The sequence below is a fragment of the Notolepis coatsorum genome (genome assembly GCF_963971535.1).
Source record: "Notolepis coatsorum genome assembly, chromosome: 8".
NCBI classification, from domain to species: domain Eukaryota; kingdom Metazoa; phylum Chordata; class Actinopteri; order Aulopiformes; family Paralepididae; genus Notolepis; species Notolepis coatsorum.
In genome coordinates, this window is record NC_140172.1 from 47,901,992 (window position 1) to 47,920,723 (window position 18,732).

An 18,732-nucleotide genomic window follows, 5' to 3' on the forward strand; every position below is an offset into this window, starting at 1 on the left:
CTACTAGTGCATTGCTAGTGTTTTGGGGCCTCAGCAATAAACCTGCCAAGTGGGAAGTCGATTTGATGAACGGTTCTTGAGATATGTGACAGACAGACAGACAGACAGACAGATTTCTGTCCCTAAATAGTCTTGAATTGTATAAGCCGAGACTCTCTTGAATCCAGATGAAACTCTTGTGAATTCAATGAGCCCAGTTGTATTCATGTGTGATGAGTCCCCATAGTAGCCCTTTCAATGTGGTGATGCATTTTTTCTAAACTTGACCTCTCTGTATAAAATTACCTATTGTATTGTACACCTTACAATTAGAGACTTAGCCCATTCAAAGGGTGTATGGCTTGCTTGCATCGACAATAAGTGAAATTTTTGTCAGAAATGAGTGCTCGCCATCTGATCGCCAAACAGGCAAATGTTTGCACAAATATCAAACGTCATTGATACCAGATGTATGACATTTTCTAAAGTGTTCTTCAAGGTCTTGACGTCTTAATGCTGTCTTCTTTTATTCCCCCATTCTATTCTCTAGTGGTCAAAATGTTAGATAATGCACCAAAGCTGGCTAATAAATGCTAATGGTAGTCTCCAGTTCCTAACACGTGTTTTAGTGTAGAAACATGAATGGTGCCACCAGTGATTTACAATTGAAACAGCTGTCCTGCCATAATTAGCATGTAGCTGGTTAATAATGACTGGGGTGAGTTCTGCCCTTGAAGCATTTGCAATTGGAAAGTCACTACAGTAGTGACATCAAGGTGTGCGTTAGGAACTGGAGACTATCGCCCTAAGAATTGCTACAGCAATTATTAATCATAATTGAGCATGGGAATGGGTCATTATAGATAAATGATATAATGTCCCAAGTCCATCTATTATAATTTGAATAGGTGAGATTCAAAACATAATATTCCAAAGTTTATTACATAAAGTTGGTAGTACATAATGTTTAAATGGACCTGGCTCCTGCGACAAGGGGAAAAAATTTAATTTACCTATCTCAAACCCTGCCCTCTTTTCTTGATCCTTGTTATGGGAAATGTTAAAGGACAAAAAGATGAGCCGTTTGTATAAATCATTCTGAGTCGTTATTATAAATTGGAAACATAGTTTATTTCATCTGTGGCCACAAAATGAAAGTTCAGTTTACAATCAGAGACAACATGTGTTCACACACTGAATCTGACCAGCAAAGTGACCAAGAGGTCTGGGCAGAACATAGTTTATACACACTTGCAAGACGTAACATTATACATCAGATATGATGATGAAAGTATAAACAAACTGGGTTCTCAGTAGGGGAGTAATAACACAACCTTGCTTTGGCTAGCTGGGTACTTTGGACCTTTTAAAGAGACACACACACATTATACTAGCTGGCCATAACCAGTCAAGCTGTACAAAGATAAAATGATATCTCAACACAGATCTATAATGACATGATGATATTTTCTACGACATCCTCCAATCACAACTGTCGCTTCTGTCGGACAACTTGAGATGGGTCAATTTGTGTCCCTGACTTGAAAGGGTTCAGAAACAATGCTTTAAAGGGGAACTATTTTGCTATTTCTTTCACTAGTTGGACAATTTTAAATAGAATTCATTGTTTTGTATTTTTAATCAAGTACTTTGGTGCACCACTTTCTGCCCTGCCAGATTCCAAGCTGTTTTTGGCTGGGCTCCGCCCATACTCGCAATGCGCTTTGAGTGACAGTCACCCACCTGCACTGGCAGATAACTTTGGGGGAGAGAGGGATAGAGAGAGAGGGAGATACAGATAGAGAGAGAGAGAGAGAGGGAGAGAGGAGAGCGCGCGCGTGTGTGTGCGCGGCTCGAATTGCGAGTCTGTGTCAAATGCAGGGGGAGAGACAGAGGAGAGATCGCTCCATATGAGCCTCTCTCTCCCTCTCTGTCTGTCTCTCTCTCTCCCTCTCTCTCTCTTTTTCTCTTTTGGGGAAGTGCAAGTGTCTGACAGGGAAACCGCTTCCATATTATTCCACTCGCTCCGTTTTGGTCATAACTTCAATGTTACACTATCTTCCTCAAATTGTTGATTGTGGGTGGTGGCTACAACCACAGAAGGAGCTGAGGTTACGCAGATCAGCAGCGCATTACTACGTAGGATAGTGAGTCAATTCTGAATGGCTTAGTTCACTGGGGGAGGATCTTGTCTCATCTGAACTGGAGGAATGAGACTGAATGAGAATTTCACATCTAGTCAGTGTTGGTACAACCCCACAATACTAGAAAACAATGCAAACCACTGGAAAAGGCCATTTATAAGATAGTTCCCCTTTAAATTGTAAGGAAGGACTGAATTACCAGCGCTCAAAATCCTCCTGGTCAGAAACATTTTGCTTTTGTCATGAAACGAGCGGTTGATGTTTTGTATGCTCAATGTGTATGTTGTGCTGTGTTGCAGACACGACAGCACAGAGATGGACCACAGTGAGAACGAAGACCTCAGCTTTAAGAGAGGAGACAGCGGTGAAAAGGTACCAGACCCCTGCCTTGATGAGGATGAGCAGGTGTGAAGATATTGTTGATTACATAATAACTTACTCAGTCAATGGAGATCCGGTTAATACAATTTATTAACTCAGAATGAAGGTATCAAATACAAAGTTATTGAATTATTATATTGGCTTGTGGGAGGCAAGAAACAGCGTTCGTGACAGGGGAGGGTTGAATTGGATGATACGAAATTGGGATGGGAGAAAATATAGAAAATGGGAGAAAAAGTGGATCAAAAAAAAGGAAGGGGCTGTTATTTATACCCAGGAGGAGGGGGGGGGGGGGGGCAATAAGACTGGGTCGAGGGGACAGAGAGGGAGGAGACAAGCTCCTATTTCCCCCACAATATCACCACTATTTGGTCATTGTATGTCAAAGTCACAGAACATGAGTTAATAGAAATTATAACAGTCTTGACTGTATCTTGCTAATCTGCCGTTTTACCACACCATGACAATGAATGCGTTGTCTGGTTGGTTGGACAAGACACAGTAGCTAAGGTCCTGGTGAGACGGGGGTGTTGCTAGGACTTGGTCAAGTGCTCCTAGTTGTAAACCAGTGTCTATGTGTTTTGATTGAGCTATGCAAACAGCAGCTGGAGGAGAGAGTCGAGAGGAGATAAGCTCGGCAAATACAACAAAAAACACTAGCTCTGCAACCTGCTGGGCCTTCCGTGTGATTAGCTTTCTGTCACCGTTCAGCATTTACATACAGCTTCTGTTAGTGATGCAGCGACAGTGGCTATATCAGCCAATATGGGCTTTAACCCCTTAAGCCCGATAGGCCCCGGAACCGGGTTGAGATTTTTTTCACGTCATAAATAGATCAATACAGTCCGTATTAATTAATGTTGCGTTTCCTTTTCAAATGTAGCCAAGAATAAAGACCCTAACCCTATCAAAACAGCAGTCAAAGTGTATATTTTCAGCACTACGTTTGTTTACCAAAGTGTTATTAGCGAAATATGAGTTTATAGAAATCTCCGCGCATTGCATCGGAAACCGGATGATTTAGACGCAAGGAAATTACAGCGTCAGGAAATCGTTTTAGTCCTAAGAAAGGGGAGACCCAGGGATTTCGATGGACGTAGACATTTCATAAAACTACACTACCCAGCTCACACCAGCCGCTGTCAAAGCTGCAGCCAGCTGACTTGAATGGAAAATATTGATGTTATTTTCGTGATTATATCTCACGGGTCAAACAAACCTGAATGTTATTGCCATAAAATACAATATATTGTTTCTTTACCTTTCTGTGAACGTCTACAAAAAAAACGTTGCAATCTGATGAAAAATGGCGGAACTATGGACATTATACAAAAGTAACTGTACTTAACAGTAGATTTCATTCACGGTCTTTGCTGCCCTGTAACGGGCGCCTGGTGGTACTAAATCCAGATTTAACTCTGCCATTGTAAAGAGGAGATTTGGCCCGATCCATAGATGTATGACAGGGCCATAATAAGGTTATTTATAGGCCTGATATTCTATATTCTATATTCATATTTCAAATACCATCTGTCCGGATGGCAAAACGTATATGTGACGTGTTCCGTTCCTTCTTTAAACGTGGAACAGATTTACCAGGCGATCCAATCATTCACAGATTACATCCAGGTCACACCCAGGTCACACCCAGGTCACACCCAGGTCACACACAGGTCACACCCAGGTCACACCCAGGTCACACCCAGGTCACACACAGGTCACACCCAGGTCACACCCAGGTCACACTAAGGTCACACCCAGGTCACATCCAGGTCACACCCAGGTCACACCCAGGTCACACCCAGGTCACACACAGGTCACACCCAGGTCACACCCAGGTCACACCCAGGTCACACTAAGGTCACACCCAGGTCACACCCAGGTCACACACAGGTCACACCCAGGTCACACCCAGGTCAGTCCTTGATGACACTCCTGTCTTCCTCCCGCAGGACATTGAAAAGCCTCGCGGCGGCCGCAAACGTGGCGTTGCCTCCCCCGCTGACGACCAGGACAGCAAGCCAAAGCGCGGACGCAAGAAGGCGGCGGCCAACACGGCCGCGGCGGTGGAGACAGAGGACCAATGGGAAGACGAGCCTCAGCCGGAGGATGAGCAGAACAGTCCGCCCAAGAGAGGACGCAGGGGCCGGCCGCCGAAGGCCGCTACGCCCAGTCAGGACACACCGGCCAAAGGGAAGAGGGGGCGGAAGAAGGCGGCTCCTCCCCCAGAGGAAGAGGAGGAGGAGGAAGAGGAGAAGGTGGAGGAAGAAGCAGAGAAGGAGGAGGAGGAGGATGCTGACAAAAGCAGTGAAAACGTGGAGGTGGAGGTGAAGACGAAGGCAGGGCGGCCAGCCCGGGCGGGACGGCGATCACAACAACAACAACCACAACAACAACAACAGAGGTCAGGGGAACACCGCTCCTTGTGTCTACCACCAGCAGCTCTACAGCTGGGGGTGTGTGTGTGTGTGTGTGTGTGTGCGCGTGAAATCGCAACAACTATCAACCTGCGGAAATATTGCTTAATTTAATCTAATCGAATTGCTTAATCAATTGTCTCATGGAAAGAACAAAAGCTGAAATAATAATAATAATCGGCTATGGTTTATGTCTAATTGGCTGCCCTGGACTCTTTATATCCTTGATATCTTTCATTGCCTTTGGTCTGTTATATCCACGCTGCATCTCCATCTCTCTGACTCGGGAATGTGGCATCGCTGCATTCTGTCTGAACAAATGGCTGGCTTTTTATATAGCAGCTTTTATCCAAAGCACTTTACAATTTGTTCCTCACATTTTTACCCATTCACTCACACATTCACACACCGATGGCGGAGGCAACCATGCAAGGTGCCAACCTGCTCATCGGGAGCAATTAGGGGTTAAGTGTCTTGCTCAAGGACACATCGACACGCTCCCCGGGAACCTCCCGGATTGCCAGACGACTGCTCTACCTCCCGAGCCACTATCGCCCTATGCTGAACACACACACTTAGGCCGTCGCTAGGCTCAGTGTGGACAACCTAAAGCCAGCAGGTTGGGGGGGGGGGAATCCATATTGCGGTATAGTTCTGTGTGAAACAGGCTTTAATCTGACTCCCAGGATGGCGTTGGTGCATATAAGCCTCCTATCGGTGGTGACTAGGGGTGGAACGATTCGACCTCGCAACGGTTAGATTCGATTACAATTCTTCAGGCAACGATTCAATGCATGAAATCTCTTCATTTGACCACGATTCGATTAATTTCAGTTAATTCCCCAAACATTTTTGAATACACAAATGTGGCTGGGGGAACTGATTCACTCAGCATGAATGGACTATAGGTCAATAAAAACAATACACAAAAAAGAAAAAATAATAATAATGTATTTAGATTATTATCGATTCTAACATTTTCAAATCTATGCAGTTGAATCGTCACATTAGGATCGATGCATTTCGATGCATCGTTACACCCCTAGTGGTGACTGTTTCAGTCTGCATCCTCCCCTTCCACTCGCCGTTTAACCATATTCATAATCCCCAACATTAGGAACAACAACAGCAACATGTCTTGGAGCTAGCAAACTACACCCTCATGGTCTCCCCCACCACTGTTCTGCGCTTTGCATGATGGGCTAGTTAGCATCACCCTAGAGACGATTGGGTTGAGAAATAAAAACAATGTTTGTTTTCCCTAGTGCTTAACACGTTCAGCGCCAGAGGTCGCTGTGGCCGTATGGCCGTGTGTGCCAGCGCTTTGTTCAATGGGGATAAATGCCGGTGTTTGCAGTGCTAAAACTATATAAAATATTATAGCTATGGATCTAATAATATAGTCGATTGTCATTGAGTTTCTTCTGGTCAAGATGCATGAAACAGATAATTTTTTCATCCATACATTTCCGTTTTATACCGTGGTGAATATGAATATAGTTTTACAGTAATTCTGTGTAATCCCAGGAAACTCCGCCAAACAGCATTTTACTGCATTTCACTATAAATCGTGCCATTCCTCGCCTGGATCAAGAATCAATCTGAAATCAACGCTAGATTATCAGTATTATGTTTCATCATGCATGCATGAAAGGGTGTGTGTGGGGGGGGTTCTATGCTTCGATCGTCACCAACGGAATACGTTACACAGTACATTACAGACACACACTCCGATCGTGGGGAAAGAATTATCGGATCAACGCAAGATTCATAACATATAGCCCTTACCTTCTCTATGATGTACTGCAAAAAGAATAATCCAATTATCTGATCGCCATTCCAAGTACTGATTGCGATCGTGTTTCCAGCGTAATCCAGCATTGAACATGAACGGGGGGGGGGGGTGACCCTCGTCGATGCATCCATTATAACTAGGGATGCTCGATATTGGCTTTTTTACCGATATACCGATATTGTCCAACTCTTAATTTCCGATACCGATATCACATTTTAATGCCGATATCGGCCGATAATATCGGACATCATTTCTATAGAAATGTAAAAAAGAAAAAGAAATTGAAAACCGATACAGATATTTTCCGATATCACATTTTAATGCCGATATCGGCCGATAATATCGGTAGGCCGATAATATCGAACATCCCTAATTATAACCGCTTGCCCTGCCTAAGTAGTTAGACCCCGCACGCACGCCGCAGCTCAGCCCAGACACCAAGCCACATCGTTTCAAATGGAGTGTAATAGCGGCCGCAAGGCGTTAGGCGGCGGTATTGGACGTTTGCGATCTCAGCCCCATTCCTAATGATAACATCTGGCGTCCAATGTGTTAATGATAATGGCTTGATACCACAGCAAAAACGTAAAACATCAGTAACAGTGATGGAATATAATGTTAGATACAAAACATGGGACATTTCTATATACAATAATTTTTTATTAATACATTTATTTGAACGTTGTTGAAACTTAATTAATCTAAAAGTGAGTGAAACTCTTGCACTGTAGAGTCCTGGCTTTAACTCATTCACGGCCAACCACATGTATATATACGTGTTTGCTCGCCAACCGTTCAGCGCCATAAACGTATATACGTTTTTGGATCGTTATTTCTTTTATTCGATTTTTTTATTCATTTCAGGCACACGGACCTCGGGGTTACCATAGGGAATCATTCTGAAATCGCTAGAGTGCAATACCGGCCGCATCCTGCTAGGTGGCAGTATCGCCCACCCTTTGAAACCTTTTTTCAAAAAAAAATGTAATTCCCTCCGGGCACAGTTTTGGGTCAGGCAAGTCTATCGGTTCACCCGATCACATTGAAACGCGCCAAATGCACTCGATGCATGTGTTGTGCCGGATTATGTCTGGGACCAATACTGGACCAATACTGGAAATCGCGATCAGACAATTGGAATATTCTTTTTGGAATACCCCCGATCAAAGGTAAGGACTATCTGACGTAAATTCCACCTTTATCCTACAATGATTTCATATCGATCCAGCTGATCAGCGTGTGTGGTGTTCAAAACGAATGCCGTTACTGGCGATCAAAGAATAAAAAAAAACGCCCCCCCCCCCCCCCCCTTCATGCATTCATGATGAAACATAATACCTATTATATACATTTGATTTGGAAATAATAGCGTGTGTCCAGGCGGGAAAGGCCTATGCGTATAGCAGAATTCACGTAGCGCCCTATAACTCAGCTTTTCAGGAATTAGCCCGGATCACTCCTAAACTATGGTATACAATATTGTCCACGGGATAACGCGCGAACGTATACATGAAAAAAAATTCTCTTTCTTGCATGTTCGACGGAAGAAAGTCACTGTCAAATGACCATATTATTGTCTCCAATCCATAGCTATAATATAGAATATAGATATAGTTCTCCAAACATAGTGACGCACAGGGAAAGTAGGCTATGGAAACCTGGCACGTTAGCTAGGATAAGGGTAATGGCTGGCGCTGAAAGTGTTAAGCAGCTTTAAACTGATGCTGTTGACACGCCCACTATAAGAGACTACATGTGTTACATAGAGCTGCTATAAGAGACTACAGGTGTTACATAGAGCTGCTATAAGAGACTACAGGTGTTACATAGAGCTGCTATAAGAGACTACAGGTGTTACATAGAGAGCTGCTATAAGAGACTACAGGTGTTACATAGAGCTGCTATAAGAGACTACAGGTGTTACATAGAGAGCTGCTATAAGAGACTACAGGTGTTACATAGAGAGCTGCTATAAGAGACTACAGGTGTTACTAGAGCTGCCGCGGTATCGGTATTACCGCGGTATCGCTGTTACATCATGCCCACCGCAGCGTTGGGCTGAATACCGGCATCACCGCTGTTTTTTATTATATTATTATTATTATTACGCTCTCGTTGGGCTTGCGGCTCTGCAGATATACCCTACTTCTCTGTCGAGATTCCAAGCGACCCTATTGGGTACCAGAAAAGTCACATGAAACACTACAGACCACTGATTGGTCAGAAGAGATACGCGTCACATGCTTGGAGCATCTTGCAGTGCGTTTACTTCCTGAATCTCAGCCATCACAACACCGTCACGGCTAATAGTACGTTAGCTCCCACCGGAGACCGGAGTGGATTACCGACGCCGTCGCTCCTCAGGGAACGAGGCATAATGATTTTACTGCAACGAAATGTTATAATAAAAGCCCTTCGTTCTATACACTTGTCTGATTGAAAACTTTATTAACAGACCGCAGAATGGGTACAACTCGGCACGCTCTGAGCAAAGAAAGGAACTTAGATATTAATTGAGTAACGCTTGCCTTGCTATGTGGTCCGGTAAATACGAACGTGTAACTATACTAACGTTAATGCCACAAATCGAATACCTTTGTAATCATAAGTAGTAACGTTATAATAATAAGAAGAAGAAAGGGTCGGGGGGGTAACCGGCGGGCGCGACACCGAGGGGAGACTTCGAATCCGTGTTTCACTTTTAATAACGAATGCGTGCATGCCGAATCCCAAACAATATTCATGCTGCAAAGTCATCCTCTAAAGATAGACATTTAGACTAGAGGCAGGCTATATGCTATATAAAGAGTAGACTACAAAAAAAATGCATTCAAACTTTTTTTTTTTTTGTGTGTGTGTGTGTGGTAATACCTCGGCGGTAGGAAATATTTTGCAAATGTGTGCGGTAAGGAAAACATCAATACCGCGGCAGCTCTAGGTGTTACATAGAGCTGCTATAAGAGACTACAGGTGTTACATAGAGAGCTGCTATAAGAGACTACAGGTGTTACATAGAGAGCTGCTATAAGAGACTACATGTGTTACATAGAGAGCTGCTATAAGAGACTACAGGTGTTACATAGAGAGCTGCTATAAGAGACTACATGTGTTACATAGAGAGCTGCTATAAGAGACTACAGGTGTTACATAGAGAGCTGCTATAAGAGACTACATGTGTTACATAGAGAGCTGCTATAAGAGACTACATGTGTTACATAGAGCTGCTATAAGAGACTACATGTGTTACATAGAGCTGCTATAAGAGACTACAGGTGTTACATAGAGCTGCTATAAGAGACTACAGGTGTTACATAGAGCTGCTATAAGAGACTACATGTGTTACATAGAGCTGCTATAAGAGACTACATGTGTTACATAGAGCTGCTATAAGAGACTACAGGTGTTACATAGAGCTGCTATAAGAGACTACAGGTGTTACATAGAGCTGCTATAAGAGACTACAGGTGTTACATAGAGCTGCTATAAGAGACTACAGGTGTTACATAGAGCTGCTATAAGAGACTACAGGTGTTACATAGAGCTGCTATAAGAGACTACAGGTGTTACATAGAGCTGCTATAAGAGACTACAGGTGTTACATAGAGCTGCTATAAGAGACTACAGGTGTTACATAGAGAGCTGCTATAAGAGACTACATGTGTTACATAGAGAGCTGCTATAAGAGACTACAGGTGTTACATAGAGCTGCTATAAGAGACTACAGGTGTTACATAGAGCTGCTATAAGAGACTACAGGTGTTACATAGAGCTGCTATAAGAGACTACAGGTGTTACATAGAGAGCTGCTATAAGAGACTACAGGTGTTACATAGAGCTGCTATAAGAGACTACAGGTGTTACATAGAGCTGCTATAAGAGACTACAGGTGTTACATAGAGCTGCTATAAGAGACTACAGGTGTTACATGGAGAGCTGCTATAAGAGACGACTGTTGTTGTTGTTTGTTTACAACTCTGTGTCTGATGATAACAGACTTGTCTTGCTGTTGTGTTTCCTCTCGTCTAACAGTGTGGTGGAGTCGGTAGAAGCCACGCCCACGCCGCCGAAGAGGAGAGGACGCCCCCCCAAATCAGCCCAATCAGCCACGCCCCCCGCCGCCAAGAAAGCCACGTACGACATGCTTTTCTCTCCAGTCCAGTGGTTCTCAACCTTTTTTGTAGCTTTGTTGTGCCTCCACTGATTGTGGTACGGGGCGCGTCGACGTGTGTCTCAACTGACCGTGTCTTTGCAGCAATGGGGTTCAGTGTGTTTGTCCTTCTCTCTTGCACCAGGCGTGCCGGGCGATCGAAGGCAGCTGCTGCTAAAGAGGAGTCTGAAAAGGAAGAGGAGGAGGAGGAGGAGGCGGAAGAGGAGGAAGAACAGGAAGAGGAGCCAACACCTAAGGTATTACAGGCCTTCTGAAATGATATTGAGGTGATCGTTAATGTCGTTTAGAACGTGTCTAGGTATTTCTAACAGAACACTGAGGGCTAGATCCACAAAGAATGGATTGCACGGAGCAAGTTGCACCCTTACTTACAATTCATTATGAATTGAAAATGGGGGACCCTGATGTAAACAAGACGAAAGTCTTTCTCTGGTCTCCATCCCCTTAACACATTCTCTGCCACCACTTTGATCATCCTAAACCATTCTCTGCCAGTACTGTAAGTCTATGGAGATGTTCACCTTCTTTGCAGGGCTATAACTTTTTAAATTGTATTGCTAAATTGACATTACTATGGCCCATTCAACATCGATTAGCTATCGTTCAGGATGTAGGAACGTTTTACTTTTTCATTCACACATTCATACGAAAATACCGTCTAGAGTATAAATATGTTTTTATCGTTTTCTGCAGTATTTCCTAGAACGTGAGATATAGACATAAATGCATATATTAGATTATCAAAAACGCTGAAACTCACGTCAGTCTCCTCGTACCGTTGGGCGTTGAGAGTGGAGCAAACAGATCCCAGTTATGTGATGTGGATCGATGCGATCCAGTTCCGGTTTGTATAATACTAATATACGCCCAAATCATGTGGATTATTGAGTTATGGCAACGGATCCATATCCACGGTGTGTGTATTGAGTCCCGCGACGATAAACGAGTGGCCGGACGGAATAGGCAGACGCACCGGGATCACAAGAGATCCACTTCCGGTTGCAACTCGCCGATCAGCCACCAGGTGGCAGTATTGAAGCGTTGCAGAGTTGTGATGCTCCCGCAGCATATGACAAGGCTCCGTGAGTGAAATATGAATACCATGACGAAAATATGAAATATGAACTTGAAACACGTCGTACGCCGTTATTGGCAGAATTTGCATGAACTTGAACCCCGTCGTACGACGTGATTGGCGGGAAAAATTTTAACACATTGACCGCCAATCACGTTGTACAACGGGTTTCAAGGTCATGCGAATTCCGCCAATCCACGGCGTACGACGTTATTGAGATCATATTTCATTTTTTCGCCATGGTATTCATAATTCCCTCACCCAGCCTCGGCTGATACAGTGGGAGCCTGCACAACTCTGCAACGCTTCAATACTGCCGCCTGGTGGATGATCGGGCGAGTTACCAAACCGGAAATGGATCTAGAAGATCTCCGTGCATCTGGTAAATGCGTCCGGCACTCACATATTGTTGCGGGACTCTAGACACACATCTGTGTATATGGATCGCTGCCATAACTCAATAATCGATATGATTTGGGCGTTTATTATTATTATACAAACCGGAAATGGATCTAGTCGATCCACGTCAAATAAGTGGGATCTTTTTCCTCCAGTCTCATCGGCGAACGGTAAGAGGATGTAGACGTCATTTTCAGCGTGAGTGTTTATTATTATTAATGCAAACTTCTCTGATCAATATATCACCCATACTACATAATCGTTCATCCGCGCATGATGAGTCATAACGTTTAGGATCGTATTCAGTTGGATTTTTTTTATATAGCGTGTATTAGGGCTGGGCGATAAAACGATAACGATAACTATCGCGATAAATTATTTCCTCGAAATAAACATGAAACGTGGTCGCAAAGTTTCGATATATCGATTTCCAAGCTTGGCTCCGTTCAGCCTCGGCTCAGCACACTCACTAACAACAACCAACGTTACGTGATGACGTGACGTGCATACGCACAACAGCTAACAACCAATCAGTGAAGGAGATGGCCGAGAGCGAACGAGATCCGGAAGGAGACCCAGAGGTACTAGGACTCACTCAACAACAAGGCTTGCTAGGCTAATTAGCTTGCACGGCGTTGTTTTATATATTTACGTGCCGAGTATGTGTGTGTTTTGAATTCTGAGGCCACGTTTAAGTAGTGTGGGGTATACAGTGGACGTCGTTTCAATATATTGTGGCGGAAGAGAGTATTTTAGTGTCATATTTAGCACATTGTTGTGGAATACACCGCTTAGAAGCAACAGGCTGGCTAGGATACCTAGCTTGCACGGCACTGTTTTATATATTTACATGCCGAGTATGTGTGTGTTTTGAATTCTGAGGCCACGTTTATAGTAGTGTGGGAGTGGACGTCGTTTCAATATATTGTGGCGGAAGAGAGTATTTTAGTGTCATATTTATTGTCATGAGATACTCCGCTTGTCGGCTAACTGTTAACGTGCGCGGACTGATGACGACATCAACTCGACTTGAGACATTCGCAGCAGCATATTAGAAGTTAATTAAACTTGACAGACATTATATCGACGATAATTATCGATATCGAATTATATGAAAATAATTTTATAATTTTATCGCGATAACGTTTTTGGTCATATCGCCCAGCCCTAGCGTGTATCACGAATAAACTGCAATCGATAATCTATATTATTCGTTTAGGCCTATAACTAGCGTTCTAGGAATTACTGCAGAAAACGATAAAAACATATTTATATTCTAGACGGTATTTTCGTATGAATCTATGAATGAAAAAGTATAACGTTCCTACATCCTGAACGATAGATAACCGATGTTGAATGGGCCATAGTAATGTCAATTTAGCAATACAATTTAAAAAGTTATAGCCCTGCAAAGAAGGTAAACATCTCCATAGGCTTAGAGTGGTGGCAGAGAGTGGTATGAGAGGGGCACAATGCCCGGCGGTCAATGTGTTAACAATTGTGTGTATTGAGCCGTACTGTATTGTACCCATTCTGCAATCTGTTAATAATATGTTCATTCAATCAATCAATCTGCACGGTGATTGATTGAATGAAAATTGTATTAACAGATTGCAGAATGGGTACAATACAGTACGGCTCAATACAAACAATTGTTAAGGGGATGCAGACCAGAGAAAGACTTTCGTCTGGTTTACATCAGGGTCCCCCATTTTCAATTCATAATGAATTGTAAGTAAGGGTGCAACTTGCTCCGTGCAATACATTTTTTGTGGATCTAGCCCTGAGTATTTTTGGTGCATTTGAGCCCTGCTAGCGACAGCTCGCGTCTCTAGGAATGGCAATGCAATGTCACTCACTTGGTCATGTGGTAAGTCTGCCTTGTCCTCTAACCACCACAGGATGGAGATGTAATGTCACACAACAACCAACAGCACAGTCCCTCATATTCATGAGTGCAGCTTGCGACAGCTGGTGGCGCCCCCAATTGAAGAACAGTAACAGCCAGTGACAGCATTATTAGCACAATGGAACACGAACACACACACACAAAAATAATGCAGTAAAAAAATTATTGTGCAGGTGAGAAAGAAAAGAAAAACCTAGAGGCTTATAAAAGTGTCTCACCTAAATACACAAGACAATATAAAACATAGAAATTATTAACAGCTTAACGTTAGCATGGCCAGAGTGTGTTCTGAGGCACCGACATGAGGCTACACTGCTAAGAGATGTAGTTATCATACTGCATACTTAAAATAATGGACTTTAACACTTTGATTGCCATGCAGTATGCCCATCCTTATGCCCAGTCTGCCAGCGCTGTAACCCTATGGAGATGTTTACCTTCTTTGCAGGGCTATAATTTTTTAAATATTATAGCTATATCGACATTACTATGGTCCATTCAACATCGGCTATCTATCGTTCCGGATGTGGGAACGTTATATTTTTTCATTCATACATTGTTGTGTTAATACCGTCGAGAATATAAGTATATTTATAAGGTTTTCTGCAGTAATTCCTAAAACGCGAGTTATAGGCCCTGACGCATATGATAGATTATCGATTGGCGTTTCTTTCCTATACACGCTATATTAAAAAATTCAAATGTATATGATCTGTATACATTATGCTTCATCATGCGTGAAGTAAAGGGGGGGGGGGGTCGTTTATAATTCCTTGATCGTCAGTAATGGCTTTATTTAGTATGGGTTGATATGTTGAGCAGATGGATTGCCATGAAATGAATAAACAATCGGGCTGAAAATAACGTTATATTCCTCTTACCGTTCGCTGATGAGACTGGAGGAAAAATATTCCAATTATTTGACGTCGATCTGCTAGATCCATTTCCCGTTTGTATGACGCAATAAACGCCGAAATCATATTGATTATTGCGTTTCGAAAGCGATCCCATGTCTGGATCCACGTAACAAGATATTACTGCCAGAGGGATTTCCGGTTTGGCTTGGAGTGTAACTCGCCGGACATCCACCAGGCAGCGGTATTGAGGCGTTGCAATATCAGACAGGGTCCAGCTGCAGTCCCGGAGGGAGGCTGGATGAATTTTGAATGCCATGGCGAATTTTTTTTATATTGATCCCAAAAACGAGTTAACTCGTTTCTGGCGCACAACGTATGGCGGGCAATAACGAGTATACTAGTTTTTGGCGTCCAATGTGTTAATATAAAAAAATGTATATTGTATTCTAAAAATTCTTCAAAGTAGGAATCATAGCCACGTTAATAACGTTTGTAATAAACCAAGCCGTTTGTAAATCTGTCAAGATTTCAGCGAGTTAATAGTATTTTTGTTTGTGCAGATCACTTACCTTAACACATTGACGACCACGGCTTGCAGTGTAATATATGGCTGGAGGACAACGCTTTGTCAACAAACCGATGTACTTTCTAACAGCTATATATATACTTTATAGTATTGCTATCTGTCCATTCTCGTTGTCACTTGAGTGCATAAACCGTGCCTTCATAATGGCTTAAAGAAAATAAAAATCCATCGGTTGGTTGTCATTTTATAGCGCCGTGAATATAAGGTTTATCGCAGTTTTCGCCTCGTCTTTTTTCTGGGGAGCTAGATAATAGGCTAAAGGCTAGTCACGTTATATCAAACGCCATTTCTGCTGTATATATACGAATGAAATAAAACAAACTGCGTAGCATCCGGACTATTACAGAGCATCTATGGATGAAATGGGGGTGGCGGGGGACGCCGATTACTATTATTGATTAGCAATACAGTGTGCGTTCAAGTAGCCATTTTCACTGATCGATCACGTTGCGTTTTAAAACAATGTCCAATCCAGCTGTAATTTGGGGGAATAGTATCCTACCGTCAGCCCATGTGATCGCCGGCAGCATTTCGTCATTAGTCATTGGAATCTGGTAGATCGATATGTCCATTGGCTGATCATAAATCCCATTATTCCAGGCTGAAATCTGCGTTCGGTAACGTGATCAAAGATGGAGTATGTTCGGCTGGGATCGAGGCTCATATGAAACGCCCACAGACAGTAAAAAAAAGAAATTCAATCGCCCTCAATGATACTGCAGTGGAGCGATGGCGCCCCTAAGCGGATCTGGCCGGTATTGCATGTTTCGAAAATCAAATATGTGGGTAGGTCCTGCAAGTCGATCTGGGACGTTAATAGCGTTATTAATATGGAATAAAACAATAACAAATCGCCACGAGTTAACTCGTGGCTCTGGTCCACAACGCATGGCACCGTAACACGTATAAACTCGTGGCTGGTCATTAAAGTGTTAAGAAGTAGTTAACTGTAGCAAGATGGCCGTCGGTGAACTACGCAGGAGACTCCGCCTTGCGCCATCTAGACTTTATATATATCTATGCTGCTAACAGCTTAACGTTAGCATGGCCAGAGTGTGTTCTGAGGCACAGACGCAAGGCTACACTGCTAACAGCTTCTGCTAACAGTCTCTGCCCTATGTGCGTTCCAGCTAGAAAGTCTGAAAATCATGGATGCTCACAGGAAGCTTTTTTGCAATTGTTGCTTACAATTTGTCTCGCATGTGAAATACTACTCACAAAGACAGTTCACAACGACATATAGCTAATATACTTACAAATGTACTCTTACAACAGCTAATAACAACATTAATGTTTATACCATGTTGAAATTATGTCAAATGACGCTGAGGCTTGAACTGGGGGTTGAGAAATTATACCTTGAGTTTGCGACTAGGCACTCTGAGTTGACTCGCCGTTTTATAATAGAATGTAGCATCAACTGATACCATGTTCTCCCCCTACAGGGACGCAAGAAGGCAGCAGGCAGGAGAAGATGAAGGAAGGCCTGACAGAAGAGGGCAGTCTGTGTCCGCAGAAGAACGGATGGGGATTTGGGCGGAAGAGGGAGGGGGGGGGGGGGGAGGAAGGACATCTAAACTTTTAAATTTTTTCATACGCCGACGTTCCTACTGTTACACAAACTCACACACTTGCATCTACCACACACACACACTACTACATAATTTACATCAGTATCAGCTGTGTGTTGTTGCATTGTGTTGCATTGTGATGTTTCGCCACATTAAGTAGAAGTTTAAACTGAAAAAAAGAAAGAAAAAAAATGTTTCACTCTTGTAAATAGCCTCTTATGTCTTGTTTTGTTATGTTATGTTGTGCTGGTTGATCCTGACTGGGGGGATGCTGTCTAGCCTTGAACTTCAATATTAAAGTGTTCCCTTAAAGCAATACTGCTTATGAAAGAGATTAACCATTTACTTCTTTGTCTTCTGTCAGTCATGTTAATTTTTAAGAAGTCATTCATATTAATTTACGACTATTTTAATGCCTTGTGTGTTTTTTTTCTCTTTTTTTTTTAATTACTATTTTCTGAAAGAAAGATTAATAAAGCACCAGAAAACTGTCCAAATGTAGTATTGCATTTGAAAAGATTGTAGTAAGGAAGTAAATGTTTTAGATTTGTATAATTTCCTGATAGACTGAAGTCATTTGAGCAGCTATGTTTTTTGTGTTTGTCATCGCTGATATACATGGCTTCACATCCACCCAGTCAGAAACTACTGCTGTTGTACCAATATAAGTCTCTTTAAAAAAGAAAAAAAACTAACATGGACATTTTCTCTTTATTTCTTTTTAGAGAAGTGATTTTAATATATGAAGTAATATAAACACCATAAATACGAAAAAACTTAAGATAATAAAATGTAATTTTGCACATAATCCCGCACACATCCAGAAGATCTAAACGGTTTTGCACACATTCATTTAGTTTGAGAGTTATTGAGAGTAAATTAGTTTAATATGGCCACCAGTGATGTCGTCGGAGACATTGAATCCTTGTTATTTACAGCTCAATGAAATGATAAGGTAGCAGTCCAATATTCACCACGGGATAATAGCAAGACACAGTGCTATTTTTATTAGGGATGCTCGATATTGGCTTTTTTACCGATACCGATATACCGATATTGTCCAACTCTTAATTTCCGATACCGATATCAACCGATACCGATATATGCAGGGTCCCCCCCCCCCCCAAAATGGAATAATTTCAGGTAATTAACATTACATATCTCTTGTTGTGGAATTAACACAACATTATGCATACTTTTGACAATAAATAAAATCAGAATTTGTTCTTACTTGCTTGCCTGGGTGCTTCATTACTTAAGGCAACCTTCTTGCGTTCAGCGCCCCACGTGACCACGCCTAGCACGCCCCCGCGGCAGCGCCGGAGCGGCAGCAGCGAGCAGGTTGCCGCACGCAATCCCCCCTGTTTTAACATCGACGGTTAGCTCAACTCATTCGCCAGCTTGCTGTGGAGCCTGCGGTCCAGTTGGTGACAAGTTCGAATCACTTCAAT

At 42.7% G+C, this 18,732-nt stretch overlaps 1 protein-coding gene across 4 annotated transcripts in view; it reads left to right on the forward strand.

Annotated features, from left to right (window-relative positions):
• The window catches only part of pds5b (PDS5 cohesin associated factor B), a 132,930-nt gene extending 114,954 nt beyond the window's left edge, over positions 1 to 17,976 (forward strand). For 2 of the 4 annotated variants that reach the window (XM_084319889.1, XM_084319890.1), the window contains exons 31-35: positions 2,423 to 2,528; positions 4,457 to 4,908; positions 10,746 to 10,847; positions 11,009 to 11,120; positions 17,156 to 17,976. In XM_084319889.1, coding sequence (XP_084176015.1) covers positions 2,423 to 2,528; positions 4,457 to 4,908; positions 10,746 to 10,847; positions 11,009 to 11,120; positions 17,156 to 17,188 — 805 coding nt within the window. In that variant the 3' untranslated portion in view covers positions 17,189 to 17,976. The remainder of the gene's footprint in view (positions 1 to 2,422; positions 2,529 to 4,456; positions 4,909 to 10,745; positions 10,848 to 11,008; positions 11,121 to 17,155) is intronic. The other 2 variants (XM_084319891.1, XM_084319892.1) reach the window with 1 other exon arrangement.
• Positions 17,977 to 18,732: the final 756 nt, after the last annotated feature.